General features: G+C 44.9%; 1 protein-coding gene across 2 annotated transcripts in view; it reads right to left on the reverse strand.

Moving 5' to 3' along the window:
* Nucleotides 1-27155, reverse strand: part of LOC134983582 (zinc finger protein 883-like) — a 246888-nt gene that overhangs the window by 210920 nt on the left and 8813 nt on the right. For both annotated transcript variants that reach the window (XM_063949243.1, XM_063949244.1), the window contains exons 2-5: nucleotides 17446-17597; nucleotides 15533-15727; nucleotides 13289-13367; nucleotides 8147-8244 (exon numbers count right to left, since the gene is read on the reverse strand). In XM_063949243.1, coding sequence (XP_063805313.1) covers nucleotides 8147-8244; nucleotides 13289-13367; nucleotides 15533-15727; nucleotides 17446-17523 — 450 coding nt within the window. In that variant the 5' untranslated portion in view covers nucleotides 17524-17597. The remainder of the gene's footprint in view (nucleotides 1-8146; nucleotides 8245-13288; nucleotides 13368-15532; nucleotides 15728-17445; nucleotides 17598-27155) is intronic.

Raw genomic sequence — 27155 nt, forward strand, 5'->3', positions numbered from 1 at the left:
CTGGGCCTTGAAAAAGTTTCCAGGACGGCTAGAGTCAGGAAAACTGACTCGCTGTTTATCCTGTATGCACCCAACAAGCTGGGTGCTCCTGCTTCTAAGCAGACTATTGCTCGCTGGATTTGTAGCACAATTCAGCTGGCGCATTCTGCGGCTGGACTGCCGCATCCTAAATCAAAAAAGCCCATTCCACAAGGAAGGTGGGCTCATCTTGGGCGGCTGCCCGAGGGGTCTCGGCTTTACATCTTTGCCGAGCTGCTACTTGGTCAGGGGCAAACACGTTTGCTAAATTCTACAAAATTGATACCCTGGCTGAGGAGGACCTGGAGTTTTCTCATTCGGTGCTGCAGAGTCATCCGCATTCTCCCGCCCGTTTGGGAGCTTTGGTATAATCCCCATGGTCCTTTCAGAGTTCCCAGCATCCACTAGGACGCCAGAGAAAATAAGATTTTACTCACCAGTAAATCTATTTCTCGTAGTCCGTAGTGGATGCTGGGCGCCCATCCCAAGTGCGGATTGTCTGCAATACTTGTACATAGTTATTGTTAACTAAAGGGTTATTGTTGAGCCATCTGTTGAGAGGCTCAGTTGTTTTCATACTGTAAACTGGGTATAGTATCACGAGTTATACGGTGTGATTGGTGTGGCTGGTATGAGTCTTACCCGGGATTCAAAATCCTTCCTTATTATGTCAGCTCGTCCGGGCACAGTGTCCTAACTGAGGCTTGGAGGAGGGTCATAGTGGGAGGAGCCAGTGCACACCAGGTGACCTAAAGCTTTCTTTAGTTGTGCCCAGTCTCCTGCGGAGCCGCTATTCCCAATGGTCCTTTCGGAGTTCCCAGCATCCACTCCGGACTACGAGAAATAGATTTACCGGTGAGTAAAATCTTATTTTCTGGTCTGTGTCTAGGATCATGCCTAGGCGAGGCAGATGAGCTGTAGGAACCAACTGCGACTTCAGAATATATAGAATCCAGTCGTGTCGCCGTTTCACTTCCAGAGAAAGTGATACGCTGTCCAGCAACTGCTCTCTTGATCTCGTTTTTATGAGGAGATCATCCAAGTATGTGATAATAGTGACATCTTGCTTCCGCAGGAGCACCATCATATCCGCCAATACCTTGGTGAAATTGGTAATGACAATCCCGTATCGCAATTCTGAGGTACGCCTGATCAGGTGGATAAATGAATACCTGAAGGTATGCATCCCTTATGTCCCGATTCACGATAAAGTCTCCCCCTTTTCAGGCTTGCAATGATCGCTCTTAGCGATTCCATCTTGAACTTGAACCTTTTCAGGTATGTGTTCAGGGATTTTAATTCAATATGGGTCTAACCGAACCGTCTGGTTTCGGGATTACAACATGGTCGAATAATAACACCCTCTTGTTTAAGGAGGGGACCCTTGACCACCACCTGTTGAAGATACAATTTGTGAATTGCAGTGAACACTGGCTCCCTCTCTTGGGGGGAAGCCCGCCGGGCCATCGGTGAGGAGGCATCTTCTCACAGTCCAGCCTGTATTCCTGCGACACAATTTCTATTGCCCAGGGATCTAACAGGGAGTGAACCCACTTGTGGCTGAACTTACGAAGACGTGTCCCCACCGGGCCTAGCTCCGCCTGTGGAGCCCCAGCGACATGCGGTGGATTTTTGTAGAGGCCGGGGAGGACTTCTGTTCCTGGGGACTAGCTGTGTTGTACAGCTTCTTTTCCTCTGCCCCCGGCTCTGACAAGAAAGGACGCACCTCAGACTTTCTTGTTTCTTTATTCGAAAGCTGCATTTAATAATGTTGTGCTTTCTTAGGCTGTGCAGGAATATAGGGCAAACTAGCAGAATTACCCACTATAGCTGTGGAGACCAGGCCCGAGAACCTTTCTCCACACAATCCTCAGCCTTCCATGTGCCTCTTAAGTCGGCATCATCTGTCCAATGTATATTCTACAGGACACGTCAAGCGGAAATCAACATAGCTTTGACTCTAGGACCCAGTATACTCATGTCCCTTTGGGCATGCTTTATAATTATATATCTATCACTTAAGACAGCAACTTAATATATTTATATGCATACTAGGGTCTCAATCTCTGCTTATAAGGTACCTGTCCACGCTGCCACAGCGCTATAAACCCATGCCGACACAATCGCCGGTCTGGGTAGTATACTAGAATGTGCACCCTATCTGCAGGATCCCTGAGAATAGCTAGTGCAAACAGGACACCCAAGGGGAAGATTCTCAACACATCCTGGCCCTAGTGGGAAAAGGATACAGCCTGAGAATTCTCTTGTGGGAAGCTGCCGTCTCCTGTCTGGAGATTCCCGCTCTTTTTCCTCATGAGAGGAGGGAAATTTACCTCAGCATTCTTCCCCTGAACATGTGTACTCTCGTGTCAGGGACAGATGAGTCATCAGTGATAGGCAAATCATCTTTTATTCCAATAATCATATATTTAATATTTTTTAGCCCTCTTGGCTGTAACTTTGCATTATCGTAGTCGACAGTGGAGTTAAACTCTGTGTCGATACCAGTGTTTGTTAATTTGGATAGTGAGCATAGAGAGACTCTGAAGGTCTCTGTGACGTAGGGACAGACCAGGGTAGATTTCCTTTCTGTTCCCTAACCTTTTGTGCAATAAGTTTACCTCAGCACTTACACATATCCAAACAGGTGTCGGCGTTGTCGACGGAGACACCCTCCCACACACATATCCGCTCCATCACCTCCTTAGAGGAGCCTTTTACCTCAGACATGTCGACACACGCGTACCGACACACCACACACACAGGGGATGCTCTATTTGAAGACAGGTCCCCCACAAGGCCCTTTGGAGAGACAGAGAGAGAGTATGCCAGCACACACCACAGCGCTATATAACCCAGGGATTTACACTACAATATGTGTTTACCTTGTAGCTGCTGATTATCACCGTTTTGCGCCTAAATTTATGTGCCCCCCCTCTCTTTTTGCCCCTGGAGTACCTGGATACTGCAGGGGAGAGCCCAGGGAGCTTGCTTCCAGCGGAACTGTGAAGTAAAATGGCGCTGGTGTGCTAACAAAAAGAAGGCCCCGCCCCCTCAGCGGCGGGCTTCTGTCCCGCTTTAATCCGTGTAAAAAAATGGCGGGGGTATCCCTATATACAGTCTAGGACTGTATATATGGGTATTTTTGTCCCCAAAGGTATCTTATTGCTGCCCATAGCGCCCGCCCCCCAGCGCCCTGCACCCTACAGTGACCGGAGTGTGTAAGTGTGCTGGGGAGCAATGGCGCACAGCTGCGGTGCTGTGCGCTACCTTAGTGAAGACCGGAGTCTTCGTGCCGCCGATTTCGAAGTCTTCTTGCTTCTCCTGGACTTCAGTGTTTCTGGCTCTGTGAGGGGGACGGCGGCGCGGCTCCGGGAACGGACCGCCAGTGTTCGATCCCTCTGGAGCTAATGGTGTCCAGTAGCCTAGAAGCGCAACCCGGCTGCACGCATGCAGGCTTGCTTCTCTCCCCTCAGTCCCTCGTAGCAGTGAGTCTGTTGCCAGCAGAGCTCACTGAAAGTAAAAAACCTAACAAATATCTTTCTTTTTCTAGCAGGCTCAGGAGAGCCCACTAGGTGCCTCTGCTCTGTCCGGGCACAGATTCTAACTGAGGTTTGGAGGAGGGGCATAGAGGGAGAAGCCAGTGCACACCAGATATAGTACTAAATCTTTCTTAAAGTGCCCAGTCTCCTGCGGAGCCAGTCTATTCCCCATGGTCCTTACGGAGTCCCCAGCATCCACTTACGACGTTAGAGAAATAAAATTATATGCAATTTATCTGAGTTTCAAAAAGGGATGATTATCGGCTTTTGGGCCAAGGGTGGCGGTGTTCTCTGACACAGCGCAGTGTGTGACCTGTCCGTGTGCTGCTGCGGTGAAGGCGTATTGTGAATTGCAAATAACAGACATGGAAACTGTGGAGCACCACGTGCCACTGATGTGAGAGGTGAATGTCGGCTATGAAGGTGCATGACGGCCGACCGACATGCTACACTGTCAAAATAAACCTGGGAGCTACCAGACATGTGTAAAATGATGGTTCAGCCCGTCTTACTGCTGTCCGTGCTGCACACGGCGGATACTCAGGCTATCAGCTGGTGCTTATAATAATATGACTCAATTGTGTATTATGTTTAGTTAGTTCCCAGATCGGCTAGGCTTTATTTTTAGGTTTTGTTTTTGTTCTGCACAATAAAACTAGCCACGGCTAAATTACAGGAAAACCCTGGACTGGTGTGCTGTTTTCCTGGCTGCTGCTTTGTGTTTGGAGGTGACCAACTACCCCAGGAGAGAGCACCCCTATCCTGATCTCCTCACAATTAGTAGAAGCGAATGTGAGCAACACGATGAAAATTGCAGCAATAGGAAAAGTTTATGTTGAAAATTGAAAGTGACAGACGCCAATCTGTTGTTTTGGACAACAATTTATATACAGTGAAATTCAAGTGGTGGCATCGGCAGATGCTTAGAGAATGTAGATTCTGCTTCACACCTACACTCAAAGATAACATGGAAGATATAATTAAGTCTTTGCTGCAGGCTACCTCAGATCAACAGGAAGCTACCCCGGTGCAACTAGCCACTACTGAGGAAATCCACAGACCTTAACTGGAGCTTAAGGAACTAGCAGCCCGGTCTGGAGATACTTCCATGGACGTTCTAACTAACTCTAGCTCCATATGGGCCAGTCACTTTCTGGAAAATATGACCCCGAGTGATGATGTTGAAGCTTATCTAATCACTTTTGGAAGAACGGCTCGGTGAGAGAGTCAGCCTAAAGATCAGTGGGGAAGGTTTGTGCCACCAATCTGTCTGGAGAACTGCAAAAATCCTATTTTGACTTGTGCCTGACTGATTGATTGGGAGTCACAGTATTGTTCATGCCCATCAAGTTCACTGCTGGGAATACCAAACAGAAAACCCTCCCCGTTCACAAATGCATGACCTCATCCATCTCACCGCAAAGTGGCTACAGCCGGAGTCTCTGACAGGACCACAGATCATAGAAAGGGTTGTTATGGATTGATAGCTATGGCCCCTACCTACAATCCTGTGCAAGTGGGTGAGCCATGCAGACCCTAAAACAGAAGACTAATTCAATGAAATTTTTGAGAGGTATATGACATCTGAGGAACTGATAAGTGCACCCCACCAGGCCCTAGTCCCACAACAGCAATCTTCAGGGACCACTGGTAAGACTCTTCCAGGGTAGAAGGGTGATCAGCAGTGGAATGAATCAAAGACTGTGGGTTTGGAACCTGGAAGTAGGCCAGCAGAGCCAGGAAGGTTCCTACCCCGTAAAAGGTTTAATAATAATAAGATCCAATGGTTTTGGTGTGGTGGTTTGGGCCATATTGCTGCTGATTGTTCACTTACCTCTGATCCTATGCAATGTGATACTGCTTATGTACATCGCAGAGTGTCTTTCTCTGCTCAGCTACCTGCACTGCAGACTGACAGGCCGAGACAGAGAAGCAAATGTGTATAGTCACTATAGAGGGCAACAGGGTAGAGGTTCTGTTAGATTCTGGTGGCCCGGTTACTCTTATCAAAGCAAAATTGGTGAAACCCTTAAAACATAAGAGGAACACTGTTGGTGTGACTTGCATACATTGGGATACTAGGTATTATGTTACTGCAGAAGTGAACATAGAAATGCAGTATGGTTCCACTATAGTTTCTGTGGGATTGGATCCATTCTTGATGTACGATGTGAAACAGGGGAGAGACTTTAGCCACTTCTGGAAGCTGTGGGAAAGCCTATTGGTTACAGAAGTAAATAAACCAGACCCATTTGAGAATGGTACTGGAACAGTGGTCTTGGGGTCTCTTCCAAACCAGAAGATGATGGGAGCAGGAGTGGATGATTGGTGAGCCAGAGAATGATGAGAGCAGTAGTGGATGATTGGGGAGGCAGAGAATGATGAGAGCAGTAGTGGATGATTGGGGAGCCAGGGAATTATGAGAGCAGTAGTGGATGATTGGGGAGGCAGAGAATGATGAGAGCAGTAGTGGATGATTGGGGAGGCATTGAATGATGAGAGCAGTAGTGGATGATTGGGGAGGCAGAGAATGATGAGAGCAGTAGTGGATGATTGGGGAGCCAGAGAATGATGAGAACAGTAGTAGGTGATTGGGGAACCAGAGAATGATGAGAGCAGTAGTGGGTGATTGCGGAGCCAGAGAATGATGAGAGCAGTAGTGGATGATTGGGGAAACAGAGAATGATGAGAGCAGCAGTGGATGATTGGGGAGGCAGAGAATGATGAGAGCAGTAGTGGATGATTGGGGAGCCAGGGAATGATGAGAGCAGTAGTGGATGATTGGTGAGGCAGAGAATGATGAGAGCAGTAGTGGATGATTGGGGAGCCAGGGAATGATGAGAGCAGTAGTGGATGATTGGGGAGGCAGAGAATGATGAGAGCAGTAGTGGATGATTGGGGAGCCAGGGAATGATGAGAGCAGTAGTGGATGATTGGGGAGCCAGGGAATGATGAGAGCAGTAGTGGATGATTGGGGAGCCAGGGAATGATGAGAGCAGTAGTGGATGATTGGGGAGCCAGAGAATGATGAGAGCAGTAATGGATGATTGGGGAGCCAGGGAATGATGATAGCAGTAGTGGATGATTGGGGAGGCAGAGAATGATGAGAGCAGTAGTGGATGATTGGGGAGCCAGAGAATGATGAGAGCAGTAGTGGATGATTGGTGAGGCAGAGAATGATGAGAGCAGTAGTGGATGATTGGGGAGCCAGGGAATGATGAGAGCAGTAGTGGATGATTGGGGAGGCAGAGAATGATGAGAGCAGTAGTGGATGATTGGGGAGCCAGGGAATGATGAGAGCAGTAGTGGATGATTGGTGAGGCAGAGAATGATGAGAGCAGTAGTGGATGATTGGGGAGCCAGGGAATGATGAGAGCAGTAGTGGATGATTGAGGAGGCAGAGAATGATGAGAGCAGTAGTGGATGATTGGGGAGCCAGGGAATGATGAGAGCAGTAGTGGATGATTGGGGAGCCAGGGAATGATGAGAGCAGTAGTGGATGATTGGGGAGCCAGGGAATGATGAGAGCAGTAGTGGATGATTGGGGAGCCAGGGAATGATGAGAGCAGTAGTGGGGCACATAATGATTTACCTCCTACTGAATTAGGAAATGTTGTGGAACCAGTTGATCATCTACCTGACCTTGAAGCCAGAAAAGAGATCTTTGCCTTAGAGCAGATAAATGACCCTACTCTGGTCAAAGCTAGAGAGAATGTAAGAGTGATTGATGGAAACCACGTAGACCTTCATAGTCGGTTGTCACAGTCTCGCATGACCGTATGCCCGGATTTTTTCTATATCAAATGACTAAGAAAGGGGAAGATATTGTGGAACAATTGGTAGTCCCCAAGCCATATAGAGGAACGGAGTTAGACCTGGCTCATGGTCACAAAACTGCAGGTCACCTAGGGGTCGAAAAAAACACTGTGAGGTTTTTCTGTCTGGGGTCCATAAAGAGGTCTCTGAATTTTGTGAATTCCTGCCCTGAGTGTCAGTATCATGCTCTAAGGACACCGTGATTTACTGACTATAAGTACTGTGCCTGTGTATGTGGTAGGGGCGTTAGGTCCTAACACTCTGAGAGAGGGAATCTATGTTTAGTCAGTGCCCAGACAGGCTAGGATTTATTTTTAGGTTTTGTGTTTGTACTGTACAATAAAACTAGCCACGGCTAAATTGTAGGAAAACCCTGGACTGGTGTGCTGTTTTCCTAGCTGCTGTGTGTTTGGACCTGATGATTATTGTATTACACTACTAGCGCTAGGACACTGCGATCAAATATTTTGTGTCATCTCTTCTAGGTGCGACCTATTCCACCCAGGGTAATTCTGCATAGTGGGCCCAAAATGGCTGCCTCTACTGGTACCTTTAGTGGGTGGAATATATAATACGTGAAATGTATTACCCAAAATAACTGCACCCAACCCTGTATTATGCTGATTGTGCTCTCTAGGTTCCTCTCTCTCTGCTTTTCTATTTGCTGTGTATTATGTTTATTTTAGTGCTATATGAATAAAATAATAGTAATTATTATTATACAGTTACAGTCACTTTGGTATATTGGCGAGACCCTAAATCCCACCTACCTGATCCTCCTGTGGGATCCTGTGATTCTCCTCTGTACAATCCTGGGAATACAGAGGACGGGGACATCTCCCTGGGGTATCTCTGTCACTGGGTCCATCTGTAGGAGACACACAGTGACTGAGTACAGTGTATAATAAGAGTTGTGTTAGAACCTACCTTTGTTAACTCTTTTTCTTCAAAGTCCATAGGGTCCACGGGGATACCATAGGGGTTGTAGATGGTTGAGGATCGGGCACCTTCAGCTCCCAGGATGCACTGATCCTGCTCCCCTATAATCCCACCTCCATCCAAAGCCTAGTTAGTATAATTAACAAGCCCTAAGGCAGGAGCAGGCAGAGGAGAATGACACAACCAAGAAGCCCACTCACAGTAGAGAACTTAGTGACCTAAAGAAACACCCATAGAAGCTAGATGCGTCAGGGTGGGCATGTGGACTTCGAAGAAAAAGAGTTAACAATGGTAGGTTCTACCATTACTCTTATTTTCTCCTTCAGAGTCTATAAGAGGTCCACCGGGATACTACGGGGATGTCCCAAAGCAGTTTCCCCTAAGGGTGGAGACATTCCTGAGCCAGGAGAACTTGTCTCCCAAAAGCAGCATCCTGAGAAACAAATGTATCAAATGAGTAGAACAGACCGCGTTGGCTGCTCGGCTCAACTGTTCAGCAAATGCCCCACGGCTAGCCACTGTCACACTTGAGGGCTGAGGCTGACGTGGGGAAGCCTCAGGCGTAGGGGCTGACGTGTACTTGAACCTGGGAGCTAATATGAGATTCTTGGCCATGCCGGGAACCTTAGCACTGATGCCCGAAGGCTTGACCAAGATGACAGGATAAAAGTAATTTGTTTATTAAGCATACAGTTCGGCAGTTCAGGGATATAGTAATGCTCAGAGGTGACCTCTAGAAAAACTGCTGGGAAAGCCGTATGGAACTGATAGAGTTCGATAGTGGGAGCACCGATGGTGAATGGAAGCGATACTGGAGCACCGCTGAGAACTGCAGAAGATACTGGAACACCGCTGAGAGCTGGACGAGATACTGGAACACCGCTGAGAGCTGGAAGTGATACTGGAACTCTGCTGCAAGCTGGAAGTCAGTGATGGATCACTGCAGGACACAAGTTGCAATGCAGGAACACTGCTGGAGTCAGGCAGCACTGCAAGATGTTAACTGGTGCGAGGTCTCTTTCAGTGGAGTAAGGTCACAGGAGCTGGAAAACCTGGAAGCACAAGCTGGAACATCCACATACAGGAGAGACATGTATCCCTGGGTTAGACAACCAAAGCACTGACCATTAGGCAGCCTTGATGCAGGATATTTACCAGCTGGGAAGCAGGTATTGGCTGAGCAATCAGGGAGAGTCCAGAGTACAGCGGATAGGCTGTGGAGAGTCATGTGATGAGGCCAAGCATGGCTGAGCCCATATTTGGTTCTGGAGGGAAAGTCTGTTTGTATCAGCATGTGGAAACCTGTAGTAATGGCAGCAGAGGCCGCTGGGGACAGGAGACGCCATCTACTGGAACAGAAGGAACATGCTGAATAGCTGCCATGACAGCGCTGCCGGGATCGCCGAGGGGAGAGTGTGGAGGTGCCGTGCAGCGTGCCGCACGCAGACAGCACAGATGGGTCACAGAACTTTAAAGAATCTTTCAAAAAAGGTCAACGAGGAGACATCTCCCTCAACCCCCCGACCAGAGGAACGATCTAGGCCCCTACAGAGAACACAATTAAAATCGCCACCAAGTAGAAACTCTCATTCCGCCCATTCCTGCATTTAGAATATACAGTTGTAAAAAACGGCCTAGTCAAGCCTGTTGGGGCGTAAAGCGCTGCTAAGGTATATAAGGAGCCCAGAAGCGAGAGCTTTATGAAAAGAAAATGACCGTCGGGATTGAACCACGTTTCTTTGATTGTGTATGACAAGTGTTTACTGAATAAGATCAAAACCCCCCTACGTTTTGCAGTAAATTAGGCAGTTTTTAATTATCCCACCCAAGGTCCCCTAAGGGTGTTGGGGTTTCTTATATCCCAGTGGGATATCCGGCTTAAGGTGTTTTAAATGTGACAATACTTTTCGTCTCTTAATAGGGGAGTTAAGTCCCTTCACATTTCAAGTGATACATTTTAAAGAGGATTGAGTCCTAGTGGAGCTATCAGTATGAGTAGCCATATTATCCAATACCTACTCTAGGACACAACATTATTATGAACTGTAGGAACCAGTTGTTTCCAGCCCGTGCCAGCAAGCGGGCGGGGACAGTAATAGGAGTACCCAGAGCATCGTGCCAAACCTATAGACAAACACCACAAATCCAAAACTACAAAAGAACAAATAATCGATATCCAAAACATCTTACAGTTTTTCTGAACCCATGAGGACAATCCATCAGATTGCCAGTATCTAAAATAATAATAGTAGGACCAGAGGAGAAGGGACAGGGGAAGTGAAAGTAAAGCATGGAATAATACAATATTAGCAATCCAACAGTAATAATATTGAGACAGTACTACTCATCTTCAATCTTCGTCTGATCTATGTGTCGAGGATCTTGAGGAGAATTAGTCCACAAAGTTCTTGGCCGCCTGTGGTGAATCAAACAAATGGGGTTTGCCATTGTGAAAAACACAAAGTTTTGCAGGATACAAATAATGAAAATCGGCATCCCAAATCAAAAAATTTCTTGCAGGTCGGGGCATCTTCACGTCGTTTCATAGCCACCTAGTATGAAAAGTCTTGAAATAGTAAGAGCTTTACACCGTGGTAACGAAGATCAGCGTGTTTACGATAAACCTCTATTAAAAGCACTTTGTTGGCATCATTTAAGATCTGCAATATTACAGGGCGAAAGCGATCCCTAGTAGCCTGTCTATCAGGGCCCACCCAATGCACCCGTTCCACTAACAATGACGAACCAGTCGGAACACAGCCCAATTTTTGTGGCAGCCATTCAGAAACCAGGGACATGAGGTCCACATATTTGACAGATTCAGCAAGCCCCGATAATGCGGACATTATTTCTACGATTTCTGTTCTCTAAATCCTCTAGTTTGTCCGCCATGGACAATACGGATTTCTCCTGATCAGAGAGAGGGGCTTTAGCAGCTGTAAGCTCGTCTTCCAAATCTGATATGCGCTGTTCGGCTTCAGAGAAACGTTGATCGTGTTTCGTGAGTTGTGCGAGTGCAGAGGCGATAGAATCTTTAAGCGGTGCTAATTTCTGGTCCAAAAGTATAGCCAGAAGGGTGGTCAGTTCTTGAGAGGTGAGAGAGCCTGCGATGGCAAGAGGAGCGTCATCAGAGGCCTGTTCTCTAGTAATATCGCCCTGTCTATTACCGGGAGAGGCGGATGATGCGAGAGATGGTGTGTTGCTGCCACAACCTTTGCCCATCTGGCTCCCCTTAGTGCCTCTGGCAGGCCTGGCCACATACTTATCCATAATTAGCACTGTGGTAAAAAGAGGAAAATTTGTGGAAAGCAAATATAGGTGGATTGAGTTACTCCAAAGCTGAAGACTCCAGATAGCCTGGCCCGCCAACAGCTATCAGAGCTAAGGATGGCTTTGTAGTGATCCCTAGCCACTTCTCCCTGCACCCACCAACCTCCAATATGAGCAGGGGGAGTAAAAGGAAAGTAGGGGGTATATGGCAGTTAGAGGCAGTACAGTCCCCAGGAGAGAACAACAGAGCCAGGAGAATAACAGAAGGGTTGGGAGTATTACAGCATACCCCAACAAAATGGCTGCAGCTGCGTCTGGAAGCAGGTAAGAATGTCTACGGCAAACCATTAAGTGTGTCCAGCCAGGGGTCTCAGCCGAGAACCTCACTGTCAGCCAGGTATGTGTGTACTCTGAGGTCCCCTCCAGGTCCTGGTGTGCCTCCGGGAGCCCTACGCGTGCAGAGGGAAAAGGTCTGGTTCAGAGCTCCAAACTCCAGGCCCCGGTTTCCTCCAGCAGGGTAGGCCGCAGCTCGATGGAGCTGACGGCTGCGGTCCCCGGCCCCATGCGGTCACCTCTTGATGCCCCAGACTTGGCTGGCCTGATGTCAGTGCGGGCAGGGTGCTGATGATCCCCCGTGGCTCCTCTCTCGAGATGGTAAAGGGAAATGGGCCCCGGTGCACAGCGTCAGCATGTCTTCCCTTAATGCCCGCTAGGCCACGCCCAGGAAACTCTATTTTAATAACCTTTAAATAATGGAGCTTTATTCCTAAAAGCCAACTCCTCCTCCTCAATATTTAAAATTGATTTGACCACCTTTACTAAAGCCGGAACATGGCTGTATCTCCTGAACCAAGACAGACTTGGGGTCAGAGGCACCTGTATCTTCCTGATCACATGACACTTCAGATCTGAAGCATACATAGGCTGATAGGGAGGAGCCAATTAAAATCCACAGGAGGTTTGGGCTAGACTCTGAACAGAATGTGCAAAGGTGCATCCATGGAGGCTGCAACTGGGGAAGCAGCATATACAGGTTGTACCCATTGAGGGACACCTACCATAGGAGGCAAAGCAGGAGACGACAATCGATCTACTAACTGTGCCATTACCTGAGACAAGGAAGACACTCAAGGCGGTTCCTGAATAGCTGCAGGTGCAGTTTGTTTTCAACGAGTTCACGAACTGGATGACCACGTCTGTGCCTTCTGGTGGTCTCCACACCGGTGGTCGTGGCTGCTATACACATCATCTCCAGCTAGTGGGAGACTGCTTTACCTGCTCCTCATCGTCCGGCTGAAGCCTGAGCATCTCAGAAGGTGTGCCGCGCTGATGCTTACTGAAATCCCTGGACCAGTTACCAGAGTTGAGGACGCCGGCCTCCTATGGACTGCCCAGCGCTCCTTCTCTCAAAAAGCATACTAAAAAATAAAATAAAGTATAAAATAAAAGCTTGGGACTGCCTCTCCTGTCGGCACCAAACAAAAAACTGACTAGGCCTCGGCTGGAGGCAAGGTTATAGGGGAGCAGGACCACTGTATACTGGGAGCTGAATCTTTTAACTGTTGCCTGGTCTTCAAGTACCTACAACCCCCATGCTATCCCAGTGGTCCTAATATGAGCTCTGAAGAAGAAATATGTGATTATAAAATGACGCGTGTATATACCTGCTCTCCCCTGTACAATACATGACAGTCTCCTCTTACCCAGTGATGTGAGGGGCCGGTGATTCTCCATCATCACGTCCTTGTACAGACCCCTGTGTTCCTCTATATACTCCCCCATCTGCATGGAGACATAGACAGTGACATCCTGACACCTTATAGGAACCTGACACACACAGTGATACAGTCATCACCCAGACACATCCCCTGGTGTTACTATATAATGCCCCATTCCCTGCAGTCACCTCTCCAGTCATCACCCAGACACGTCCCCTGGTGTTACTGTATAATGTCCCATTCCCAGCAGTCACCTCTCCAGTCATCACCCAGACACGTCCCCTGGTGTTACTGTATAATGCCCCATTCCCAGCAGTCACCTCTCCAGTCATCACCCAGACACATCCCCTGGTGTTACTGTATAATGCCCCATTCCCAGCAGTCACCTCTCCAGTCATCACCCAGACACATCCCCTGGTGTTACTGTATAATGTCCCATTCCCAGCAGTCACCTCTCCAGTCATCACACAGACACATCCCCCGGTGTTACTGTATAATGCCCCATTCCCAGCAGTCACCTCTCCAGTCATCACCCAGACACGTCCCCTGGTGTTACTGTATAATGTCCCATTCCCTGCAGTCACCTCTCCAGTCATCATCCAGACACATCCCCTGGTGTTACTGTATAATGTCCCATTCCCAGCAGTCACCTCTCCAGTCATCACCCGGACACGTCCCCGGGTGTCACTGTATAATGCCCCATTCCCAGCAGTCACCTCTCCAGTCATCACCCAGACACATCCCCCTGTTACTGTATAATGCCCCATTCCCAGCAGTCACCTCTCCAGTCATCACCCAGACACATCCCCTGGTGTTACTGTATAATGTCCCATTCCCAGCAGTCACCTCTCCAGTCATCACCCAGACACATCCTCTGGTGTTACTGTATAATGTCCCATTCCCAGCAGTCACCTCTCCAGTCATCACCCAGACACATCCCCCTGTTACTGTATAATGCCCCATTCCCAGCAGTCACCTCTCCAGGCATCACCCAGACACATCCCCTGGTGTTACTGTATAATGTCCCATTCCCAGCAGTCACCTCTCCAGTCATCACCCAGACACATCCCCTGGTGTTACTGTATAATGTCCCATTCCCAGCAGTCACCTCTCCAGTCATCACCCAGACACGTCCCCTGGTGTTACTGTATAATGCCCCATTCCCAGGAGTCACCTCTCCAGTCATCACCCAGACACGTCCCCTGGTGTTACTGTATAATGCCCCATTCCCAGCAGTCACCTCTCCAGTCATCACCCAGACACATCCCCTGGTGTTACTGTATAATGCCCCATTCCCGGCAGTCACCTCTCCAGTCATCACCCAGACACGTCCCCGGGGTGTTACTGTATAAAGTCCCATTCACGGCAGTCACCTCTCCAGTCATCACCCAGACACATCCCCTGGTGTTACTGTATAATGCCCCATTCCCAGCAGTCACCTCTCCAGTCATCACTCAGACACATCCCCCGGTGTTACTGTATAATGCCCCATTCCCAGCAGTCACCTCTCCAGTCATCACCCAGACACATCCCCTGGTGTTACTGTATAATGTTCCATTCCCAGCAGTCATCTCTCCAGTCATCACCCAGACACGTCCCCTGGTGCTACTGTATAATATCCCATTCCCGGCAGTCACCTCTCCAGTCATCACCCAGACACATCCCCCGGTGTTACTGTATAATGTCCCATTCCCACCAGTCACCTCTCCAGTCATCACCCAGACACATCCTCTGGTGTTACTGTATAATGTCCCATTCCCAGCAGTCACCTCTCCAGTCATCACCCAGACACATCCCCCTGTTACTGTATAATGCCCCATTCCCAGCAGTCACCTCTCCAGTCATCACCCAGACACGTCCGCTGGTGTTAATGTATAATGTCCCATTCCCAGCAGTCACCTCTCCAGTCATCACCCAGACACATCCCCCGGTGTTACTGTATAATGCCCCATTCCCAGCAGTCACCTCTCCAGTCATCAACCAGAAACGTCCCCTGGTGTTACTGTATAATACCTCATTCCCAGCGGTTACCTCTCCAGTCATCACCCAGACACGTGCCCTGGTGTTACTGTATAATGTCCCATTTCCAGCAATCACCTCTCCAGTAATCACCCAGACACGTCCCCCGGTGTTACTGTATAATACCCCATTCCCAGCAGTCACCTCTCCAGTCATCAACCAGAAACGTCCCTTGGTGTTACTGTATAATGCCCAATTCCCAGCAGTCACCTCTCCAGTCAGCAGCTGGATGATCTTGTTGGCGAGTTCCAGGATTTTCTGGTCATTGTGTCTCTGATGTATCAGTGAGTGAGGTGGAGCCACTGTGATGGGGCTCTGAGTCCAGCTCCTCAGTCCTTCTGACACACGGGGATGGCTTCTAGGTGTCTCACACTCACCGGATGTCTTCTTCACTACTGTGTAACCCTGTGTATGGGGGTAGACACCAAACATCATTGTGATGCTCCCAGATACCATCATCTCCCCAGTCATATACCTGTATTATTTAGATATAAGTGATGGCACTGTGATATTCCTAAATCCCGTCACCTCCTCAGTCATGTCCCTATATTAATGCTATAGATATAAGTTATGTCACTGTGACGCTCCCAGATCCCTTCACCTCCCCAGTTATGTCTCAGTATTATTACTATAGATATAAAAGATGTCACTGTGACACTCCAAGATACTCTCAACTCCCCAGTCACGTCCCTGTATTATTAGTATAGATATAAGTGACGTCACAGTGACACTCCCAGATCCCCTCACCTCCCCGGTCATTTCCCTGCATAATTACTATAGATATAAGTGATGTCACTGTGACACTTACAGATCCCCTCACCTCCCCAGTCATGTCTCTGTATTATTACTACAGATATAAGTGATGTCACTGTGATGCTCCCAGAACTCCTCACCTCCCCTGTATTATTACTATAGATATAAGTGATGTCACTGTGAGATCCCCAGATCCTATCACCTCCCCAATCATGTCCCTGTATTATTAGTATAGATATAAGTGATGGCACTGTGACACTCCGAGATCCTCTCACCTCACCAGTCATGCCATTGTATTATTACTATAGATATAAGTGATGTCACTGTGACACTCCCATATTCCCTCACCTCCCCAGTCATGTCCCTGTATCATTACTAAAGATAAAAGTGATGTCACTGTGACAATTCGCGATCCACTCACCTCCCCGGTCACGTCCCTGTACTATTACTATAGATGTAAGTGATGTCACTGTGACACTTCCATGTCCACTCGCCTCCCCAGTCATGTCCCTGTATTATTACTACAGATATAAGTGATGTCACTGTGATGCTTCCAGATCCCCTCACCTCCCCAGTCATGTCCCTGTATTATTACTAAAGATATAAGTGATGTCACTGTGACAATTCGCGATCCACTCACCTCCCCGGTCACGTCCCTGTACTATTACTATAGATATAAGTGATGTCACTGTGACACTTCCATGTCCACGCGCCTCCCCAGTCATGTCCCTGTATTATTACTACAGATATAAGTGATGTCACTGTGATGCTCCCAGATCCCCTCACCTCCCCAGTCAAGTCCCTGTATTATTAGTATAGATATAAGTGATGTCACTGTGACACTCCCAGATCCCTTCACCTCCCCAGTCATGTCCCTCTATTATTACAATAGATATAAGTGATGGCACTGTGACACTCCGAGATCCTCTCACCTCACCAGTCATGCCATTGTATTATTACTATAGATATAAGTGATGTCACTGTGACACTCCCATATTCCCTCACCTCCTCAGTCATGTCCCTCTATTATTACTATTGATATAAGTGATGACACCGTGACACTCCAAGATCTCCTCACTTCCCCAGTCATGTCCCTGAATTATTACTATATATATAAGTGATGTTACTGTGACACCCCCAGATCGCCTCAACTCCCCAGTCATGTTTCTGTATTATTACTATAGATATAAGTGATGTCACTGTGACGCTTCCAGATCCCTTCACCTCCCCAGTCATGTCCCTTTATTATTACTATAGATAAAAGTGACATCGCTGTGACGCTCCCAGATCTCCTCACCTCCCCAGTCATGTCCCTGTATTATTACTATAGATATAAGTGATGTCACTGTGACGCTCCCATTGTCTCTCACCTCTCCAGTCAGTAGGTAAATTATCTCTAGGGTGAAATTTAATATCTTTTCTGTCATCACATTTTTATCTTTGTCCATCTTCAGATGATCAGTAACTGGTGTTTTACTATCTATGGATTTTCTACTCTTCTGTTAGAAAAAATTCTTGCAGCCTGTCAAAAAAATATATTTAAGAAGATTATTTAACACCAGTAAATAAATGGATGTGTACAGTGTATGAGGTATAACAGGGATATAATATACAGTATAATACAGATCAGTGATGACATTGCTGTGTGTGTATATTACAGTGTATGAGGTATAACAGGGATATAATATACAGTATAATACAGATCAGTGATGACATTGCTGTGTGTGTGTATATTACAGTGTATGAGGTATAACAGGGATATAATATACAGTATAATACAGATCAGAGATGACATTGCTGTGTGTGTGTGTGTGTGTGTGTGTGTGTGTGTGTGTGTGTGTGTATATTACAGTGTATGAGGTATAACAGGGATATAATATACAGTATAATACAGATCAGTGATGACATTGCTGTGTGTGTGTATATTACAGTGTATGAGGTATAACAGGGATATAATATACAGTATAATACAGATCAGTGATGACATTGCTGTGTGTGTGTATATTACAGTGTATGAGGTATAACAGGGATATAATATACAGTATAATACAGATCAGTGATGACATTGCTGTGTGTGTGTGTGTATATTACAGTGTATGAGGTATAACAGGGATATAATATACAGTATAATACAGATCAGTGATGACATTGCTGTGTGTGTGTATTACAGTGTATGAGGTATAACAGGGATATAATATACAGTATAATACAGATCAGTGATGACATTGCTGTGTGTGTATATTACAGTGTATGAGGTATAACAGGGATATAATATACAGTATAATACAGATCAGTGATGACATTGCTGTGTGTGTGTATATTACAGTGTATGAGGTATAACAGGGATATAATATACAGTATAATACAGATCAGTGATGACATTGCTGTGTGTGTGTGTATTACAGTGTATGAGGTATAACAGGGATATAATATACAGTATAATACAGATCAGTGATGACATTGCTGTGTGTGTGTATATTACAGTGTATGAGGTATAACAGGGATATAATATACAGTATAATACAGATCAGTGATGACATTGCTGTGTGTGTGTATATTACAGTGTATGAGGTATAACATGGATATAATATACAGTATAATACAGATCAGTGATGACATTACTGTGTGTGTGTGTGTGTGTGTGTGTGTGTGTGTGTGTGTGTGTATATTACAGTGTATGAGGTATAACAGGGATATAATATACAGTATAATACAGATCAGTGATGACATTGCTGTGTGTGTGTGTGTGTGTATATTACAGTATATGAGGTATAACAGGGATATAATATACAGTATAATACAGATCAGTGATGACATTGCTGTGTGTGTGTATATTACAGTGTATGAGGTATAACAGGGATATAATATACAGTATAATACAGATCAGTGATGACATTGCTGTGTGTGTGTATATTACAGTGTATGAGGTATAACAGGGATATAATATACAGTATAATACAGATCAGTGATGACATTGCTGTGTGTGTGTGTATATTACAGTGTATGAGGTATAACAGGGATATAATATACAGTATAATACAGATCAGTGATGACATTGCTGTGTGTGTGTATTACAGTGTATGAGGTATAACAGGGATATAATATACAGTATAATACAGATCAGTGATGACATTGCTGTGTGTGTATATTACAGTGTATGAGGTATAACAGGGATATAATATACAGTATAATACAGATCAGTGATGACATTGCTGTGTGTGTGTATATTACAGTGTATGAGGTATAACAGGGATATAATATACAGTATAATACAGATCAGTGATGACATTGCTGTGTGTGTGTGTGTGTGTGTGTGTGTATTACAGTGTATGAGGTATAACAGGGATATAATATACAGTATAATACAGATCAGTGATGACATTGCTGTGTGTGTGTATATTACAGTGTATGAGGTATAACAGGGATATAATATACAGTATAATACAGATCAGTGATGACATTGCTGTGTGTGTGTATATTACAGTGTATGAGGTATAACATGGATATAATATACAGTATAATACAGATCAGTGATGACATTACTGTGTGTGTGTGTGTGTGTGTGTGTGTGTGTGTGTGTGTGTGTATATTACAGTGTATGAGGTATAACAGGGATATAATATACAGTATAATACAGATCAGTGATGACAATGCTGTGTGTGTGTGTGTGTGTGTATATTACAGTATATGAGGTATAACAGGGATATAATATACAGTATAATACAGATCAGTGATGACATTGCTGTGTGTGTGTATATTACAGTGTATGAGGTATAACAGGGATATAATATACAGTATAATACAGATCAGTGATGACATTGCTGTGTGTGTGTGTGTGTGTGTGTGTGTGTGTGTGTGTGTGTGTGTGTGTATTACAGTGTATGAGGTATAACAGGGATATAATATACAGTATAATACAGATCAGTGATGACATTGCTGTGTGTGTATATTACAGTGTATGAGGTATAACAGGGATATAATATACAGTATAATACAGATCAGTGATGACATTGCTGTGTGTGTGTGTATTACAGTGTATGAGGTATAACAGGGATATAATATACAGTATAATACAGATCAGTGATGACATTGCTGTGTGTGTGTATATTACAGTGTATGAGGTATAACAGGGATATAATATACAGTATAATACAGATCAGTGATGACATTACTGTGTGTGTGTGTGTGTGTGTGTGTGTGTGTGTGTGTGTGTGTGTGTGTGTGTGTGTGTGTGTATATTACAGTGTATGAGGTATAACAGGGATATAATATACAGTATAATACAGATCAGTGATGACATTGCTGTGTGTGTGTGTGTGTGTGTGTATATTACAGTATATGAGGTATAACAGGGATATAATATACAGTAAAATACAGATCAGTGATGACATTGCTGTGTGTGTGTATATTACAGTGTATGAGGTATAACAGGGATATAATATACAGTATAATACAGATCAGTGATGACATTGCTGTGTGTGTGTGTGTGTGTGTGTGTGTGTGTGTGTGTGTGTGTGTGTGTGTGTGTGTGTGTATATTACAGTGTATGAGGTATAACAGGGATATAATATACAGTATAATACAGATCAGTGATGACATTGCTGTGTGTGTATATTACAGTGTATGAGGTATAACAGGGATATAATATACAGCATAATACAGATCAGTGATGACATTGCTGTGTGTGTGTGTGTATATTACAGTGTATGAGGTATAACAGGGATATAATATACAGTATAATACAGATCAGTGATGACATTGCTGTGTGTGTGTATATTACAGTGTATGAGGTATAACAGGGATATAATATACAGTATAATACAGATCAGTGATGACATTGCTGTGTGTGTATATTACAGTGTATGAGGTATAACAGAGATATAATATACAGTATAATACAGATCAGTGATGACATTGCTGTGTGTGTGTATATTACAGTGTATGAGGTATAACAGGGATATAATATACAGTATAATACAGATCAGTGATGACATTGCTGTGTGTATATTACAGTGTATGAGGTATAACAGGGATATAATATACAGTATAATACAGATCAGTGATGACATTGCTGTGTGTATATTACAGTGTATGAGGTATAACAGGGATATAATATACAGTATAATACAGATCAGTGATGACATTGCTGTGTGTATATTACAGTGTATGAGGTATAACAGGGATATAATATACAGTATAATACAGATCAGTGATGACATTGCTGTGTGTGTATATTACAGTGTATGAGGTATAACAGGGATATAATATACAGTATAATACAGATCAGTGATGACATTGCTCTGTGTGTGTGTATATTACAGTGTATGAGGTATAACAGGGATATAATATACAGTATAATACAGATCAGTGATGACATTGCTGTGTGTGTGTATATTACAGTGTATGAGGTATAACAGGGATATAATATACAGTATAATACAGATCAGTGATGACATTGCTGTGTGTGTGTATATTACAGTGTATGAGGTATAACAGGGATATAATATACAGTATAATACAGATCAGTGATGACATTGCTGTGTGTATAATATATTACAGTGTATGAGGTATAACAGGGATATAATATACAGTATAATACAGATCAGTGATGACATTGCTGTGTGTGTGTGTATATTACAGTGTATGAGGTATAACAGGGATATAATATACAGTATAATACAGATCAGTGATGACATTGCTGTGTGTGTATATTACAGTGTATGAGGTATAACAGAGATATAATATACAGTATAATACAGATCAGTGATGACATTGCTGTGTGTGTATATTACAGTGTATGAGGTATAACAGGGATATAATATACAGTATAATACAGATCAGTGATAACATTGCTGTGTGTGTGTATATTACAGTGTATGAGGTATAACGGATATAATATACAGTATAATACAGATCAGTGATGACATTGCTCTGTGTGTGTATATTACAGTGTATGAGGTATAACAGGGATATAATATACAGTATAATACAGATCAGTGATGACATTGCTGTGTATGTATATTACAGTGTATGAGGTATAACAGGGATATAATATACAGTATAATACAGATCAGTGATGACATTGCTGTGTGTGTATATTACAGTGTATGAGGTATAACAGGGATATAATATACAGTATAATACAGATCAGTGATGACATTGCTGTGTGTATATTACAGTGTATGAGGTATAACAGGGATATAATATACAGTATAATACAGATCAGTGATGACATTGCTGTGTGTGTGTATATTACAGTGTATGAGGTATAACAGGGATATAATATACAGTATAATACAGATCAGTGATGACATTGCTGTGTGTGTGTATATTACAGTGTATGAGGTATAACAGGGATATAATATACAGTATAATACAGATCAGTGATGACATTGCTGTGTGTGTATATTACAGTGTATGAGGTATAACAGGGATATAATATACAGTATAATACAGATCAGTGATGACATTGCTGTGTGTGTGTGTATATTACAGTGTATGAGGTATAACAGGGATATAATATACAGTATAATACAGATCAGTGATGACATTGCTGTGTGTGTATATTACAGTGTATGAGGTATAACAGGGATATAATATACAGTATAATACAGATCAGTGATGACATTGCTGTGTGTGTGTATATATTACAGTGTATGAGGTATAACAGGGATATAATATACAGTATAATACAGATCAGTGATGACATTACTGTGTGTGTGTGTGTGTATATTACAGTGTATGAGGTATAACAGGGATATAATATACAGTATAATACAGATCAGTGATGACATTGCTGTGTGTGTATATATTACAGTGTATGAGGTATAACAGGGATATAATATACAGTATAATACAGATCAGTGATGACATTGCTGTGTGTGTGTGTATATTACAGTGTATGAGGTATAACAGGGATATAATATACAGTATAATACAGATCAGTGATGACATTGCTGTGTGTGTATATTACAGTGTATGAGGTATAACAGGGATATAATATACAGTATAATACAGATCAGTGATGACATTGCTGTGTGTATATTACAGTGTATGAGGTATAACAGGGATATAATATACAGTATAATACAGATCAGTGATGACATTGCTGTGTGTGTGTATATTACAGTGTATGAGGTATAACAGGGATATAATATACAGTATAATACAGATCAGTGATGACATTGCTGTGTATGTGTATTACAGTGTATGAGGTATAACAGGGATATAATATACAGTATAATACAGATCAGTGATGACATTGCTGTGTGTGTGTATATTACAGTGTATGAGGTATAACAGGGATAAAATAGAGATGAGCGCCTGAAATTTTTCGGGTTTTGTGTTTTGGTTTTGGGTTCGGTTCCGCGGCCGTGTTTTGGGTTCGACCGCGTTTTGGCAAAACCTCACCGAATTTTTTTTGTCGGATTCGGGTGTGTTTTGGATTCGGGTGTTTTTTTCAAAAAACCCTAAAAAACAGCTTAAATCATAGAATTTGGGGGTAATTTTGATCCCAAAGTATTATTAACCTCAAAAAACATAATTTACACTCATTTTCAGCCTATTCTGAACACATCACACCTCACAATATTATTTTTAGTCCTAAAATTTGCACCGAGGTCGCTGTGTGAGTAAGATAAGCGACCCTAGTGGCCGACACAAACACCGGGCCCATCTAGGAGTGGCACTGCAGTGTCACGCAGGATGTCCCTTCCAAAAAACCCTCCCCAAACAGCACATGACGCAAAGAAAAAAAGAGGCGCAATGAGGTAGCTGACTGTGTGAGAAAGATAAGCGACCCTAGTGGCCGACACAAACACCGGGCCCATCTAGGAGTGGCACTGCAGTGTCACGCAGGATGTCCCTTCCAAAAAACCCTCCCCAATCAGCACATGATGCAAAGAAAAAGAAAAGAAAAAAGAGGTGCAAGATGGAATTATCCTTGGGCCCTCCCACCCACCCTTATGTTGTATAAACAGGACATGCACACTTTAACCAACCCATCATTTCAGTGACAGGGTCTGCCACACGACTGTGACTGATATGACGGGTTGGTTTGGACCCCCCCCAAAAAAGAAGCAATTAATCTCTCCTTGCACAAACTGGCTCTACAGAGGCAAGATGTCCACCTCATCTTCACCCTCCGATATATCACCGTGTACATCCCCCTCCTCACAGATTATCAATTCGTCCCCACTGGAATCCACCATCTCAGCTCCCTGTGTACTTTGTGGAGGCAATTGCTGCTGGTCAATGTCTCCGCGGAGGAATTGATTATAATTCATTTTAATGAACATCATCTTCTCCACATTTTCTGGATGTAACCTCGTACGCCGATTGCTGACAAGGTGAGCGGCGGCACTAAACACTCTTTCGGAGTACACACTTGTGGGAGGGCAACTTAGGTAGAATAAAGCCAGTTTGTGCAAGGGCCTCCAAATTGCCTCTTTTTCCTGCCAGTATAAGTACGGACTGTCTGACGTGCCTACTTGGATGCGGTCACTCATATAATCCTCCACCATTCTTTCAATGGTGAGAGAATCATATGCAGTGACAGTAGACGACATGTCCGTAATCGTTGTCAGGTCCTTCAGTCCGGACCAGATGTCAGCATCAGCAGTCGCTCCAGACTGCCCTGCATCACCGCCAGCGGGTGGGCTCGGAATTCTGAGCCTTTTCCTCGCACCCCCAGTTGCGGGAGAATGTGAAGGAGGAGATGTTGACAGGTCGCGTTCCGCTTGACTTGACAATTTTGTCACCAGCAGGTCTTTCAACCCCAGCAGACCTGTGTCTGCCGGAAAGAGAGATCCAAGGTAGGCTTTAAATCTAGGATCGAGCACGGTGGCCAAAATGTAGTGCTCTGATTTCAACAGATTGACCACCCGTGAATCCTTGTTAAGCGAATTAAGGGCTGCATCCACAAGTCCCACATGCCTAGCGGAATCGCTCCGTGTTAGCTCCTTCTTCAATGCCTCCAGCTTCTTCTGCAAAAGCCTGATGAGGGGAATGACCTGACTCAGGCTGGCAGTGTCTGAACTGACTTCACGTGTGGCAAGTTCAAAGGGCATCAGAACCTTGCACAACGTTGAAATCATTCTCCACTGCACTTGAGACAGGTGCATTCCATCTCCTATATCGTGCTCAATTGTATAGGCTTGAATGGCCTTTTGCTGCTCCTCCAACCTCTGAAGCATATAGAGGGTTGAATTCCACCTCGTTACCACTTCTTGCTTCAGATGATGGCAGGGCAGGTTCAGTAGTTTTTGGTGGTGCTCCAGTCTTCTGTACGTGGTGCCTGTACGCCGAAAGTGTCCCGCAATTTTTCTGGCCACCGACAGCATCTCTTGCACGCCCCTGTCGTTTTTTAAAAAATTCTGCACCACCAAATTCAAGGTATGTGCAAAACATGGGACGTGCTGGAATTTGCCCATATTTAATGCACACACAATATTGCTGGCGTTGTCCGATGCCACAAATCCACAGGAGAGTCCAATTGGGGTAAGCCATTCCGCGATGATCTTCCTCAGTTGCCGTAAGAGGTTTTCAGCTGTGTGCGTATTCTGGAAAGCGGTGATACAAAGCGTAGCCTGCCTAGGAAAGAGTTGGCGTTTGCGAGATGCTGCTACTGGTGCCGCCGCTGCTGTTCTTGCGGCGGGAGTCCATACATCTACCCAGTGGGCTGTCACAGTCATATAGTCCTGACCCTGCCCTGCTCCACTTGTCCACATGTCCGTGGTTAAGTGGACATTGGGTACAACTGCATTTTTTAGGACACTGGTGAGTCTTTTTCTGACGTCCGTGTACATTCTCGGTATCGCCTGCCTAGAGAAGTGGAACCTAGATGGTATTTGGTAACGGGGGCACACTGCCTCAATAAATTGTCTAGTTCCCTGTGAACTAACGGCGGATACCGGACGCACGTCTAACACCAACATAGTTGTCAAGGACTCAGTTATCCGCTTTGCAGTAGGATGACTGCTGTGATATTTCATCTTCCTCGCAAAGGACTGTTGAACAGTCAATTGCTTACTGGAAGTAGTACAAGTGGGCTTACGACTTCCCCTCTGGGATGACCATCGACTCCCAGCGGCAACAACAGCAGCGCCAGCAGCAGTAGGCGTTACACGCAAGGATGCATCGGAGGAATCACAGGCAGGAGAGGACTCGTCAGACTTGCCAGTGACATGGCCTGCAGGACTATTGGCATTCCTGGGGAAGGAGGAAATTGACACTGAGGGAGTTGGTGGGGTGGTTTGCGTGAGCTTGGTTACAAGAGGAAGGGATTTACTGGTCAGTGGACTGCTTCCGCTGTCACCCAAAGTTTTTGAACTTGTCACTGACTTATTATGAATGCGCTGCAGGTGACGTATAAGGGAGGATGTTCCGAGGTGGTTAACGTCCTTACCCCTACTTAGTACAGCTTGACAAAGGCAACACACGGCTTGACACCTGTTGTCCGCATTTCTGGTGAAATACCTCCACACCGAAGAGCTGATTTTTTTGGTATTTTCACCTGGCATGTCAACGGCCATATTCCTCCCACGGACAACAGGTGTCTCCCCGGGTGCCTGACTTAAACAAACCACCTCACCATCAGAATCCTCCTGGTCAATTTCCTCCCCAGCGCCAGCAACACCCATATCCTCCTCATCCTGGTGTACTTCAACACTGACATCTTCAATCTGACTATCAGGAACTGGACTGCGGGTGCTCCTTCCAGCACTTGCAGGGGGCATGCAAATAGTGGAAGGCGCATGCTCTTCACGTCCAGTGTTGGGAAGGTCAGGCATCGCAAACGACACAATTGGACTCTCCTTGTGGATTTGGGATTTCAAAGAACGCACAGTTCTTTGCGGTGCTTTTGCCAGCTTGAGTCTTTTCAGTTTTCTAGCGAGAGGCTGAGTGCTTCCATCCTCATGTGAAGCTGAACCACTAGCCATGAACATAGGCCAGGGCCTCAGCCGTTCCTTGCCACTCCGTGTGGTAAATGGCATATTGGCAAGTTTACGCTTCTCCTCCGACAATTTTATTTTAGGTTTTGGAGTCCTTTTTTTTCTGATATTTGGTGTTTTGGATTTGA

This window comes from Pseudophryne corroboree, assembly GCF_028390025.1.
Source record: "Pseudophryne corroboree isolate aPseCor3 chromosome 3 unlocalized genomic scaffold, aPseCor3.hap2 SUPER_3_unloc_19, whole genome shotgun sequence".
In the NCBI taxonomy this organism is placed as follows: Eukaryota; Metazoa; Chordata; class Amphibia; order Anura; family Myobatrachidae; genus Pseudophryne; species Pseudophryne corroboree.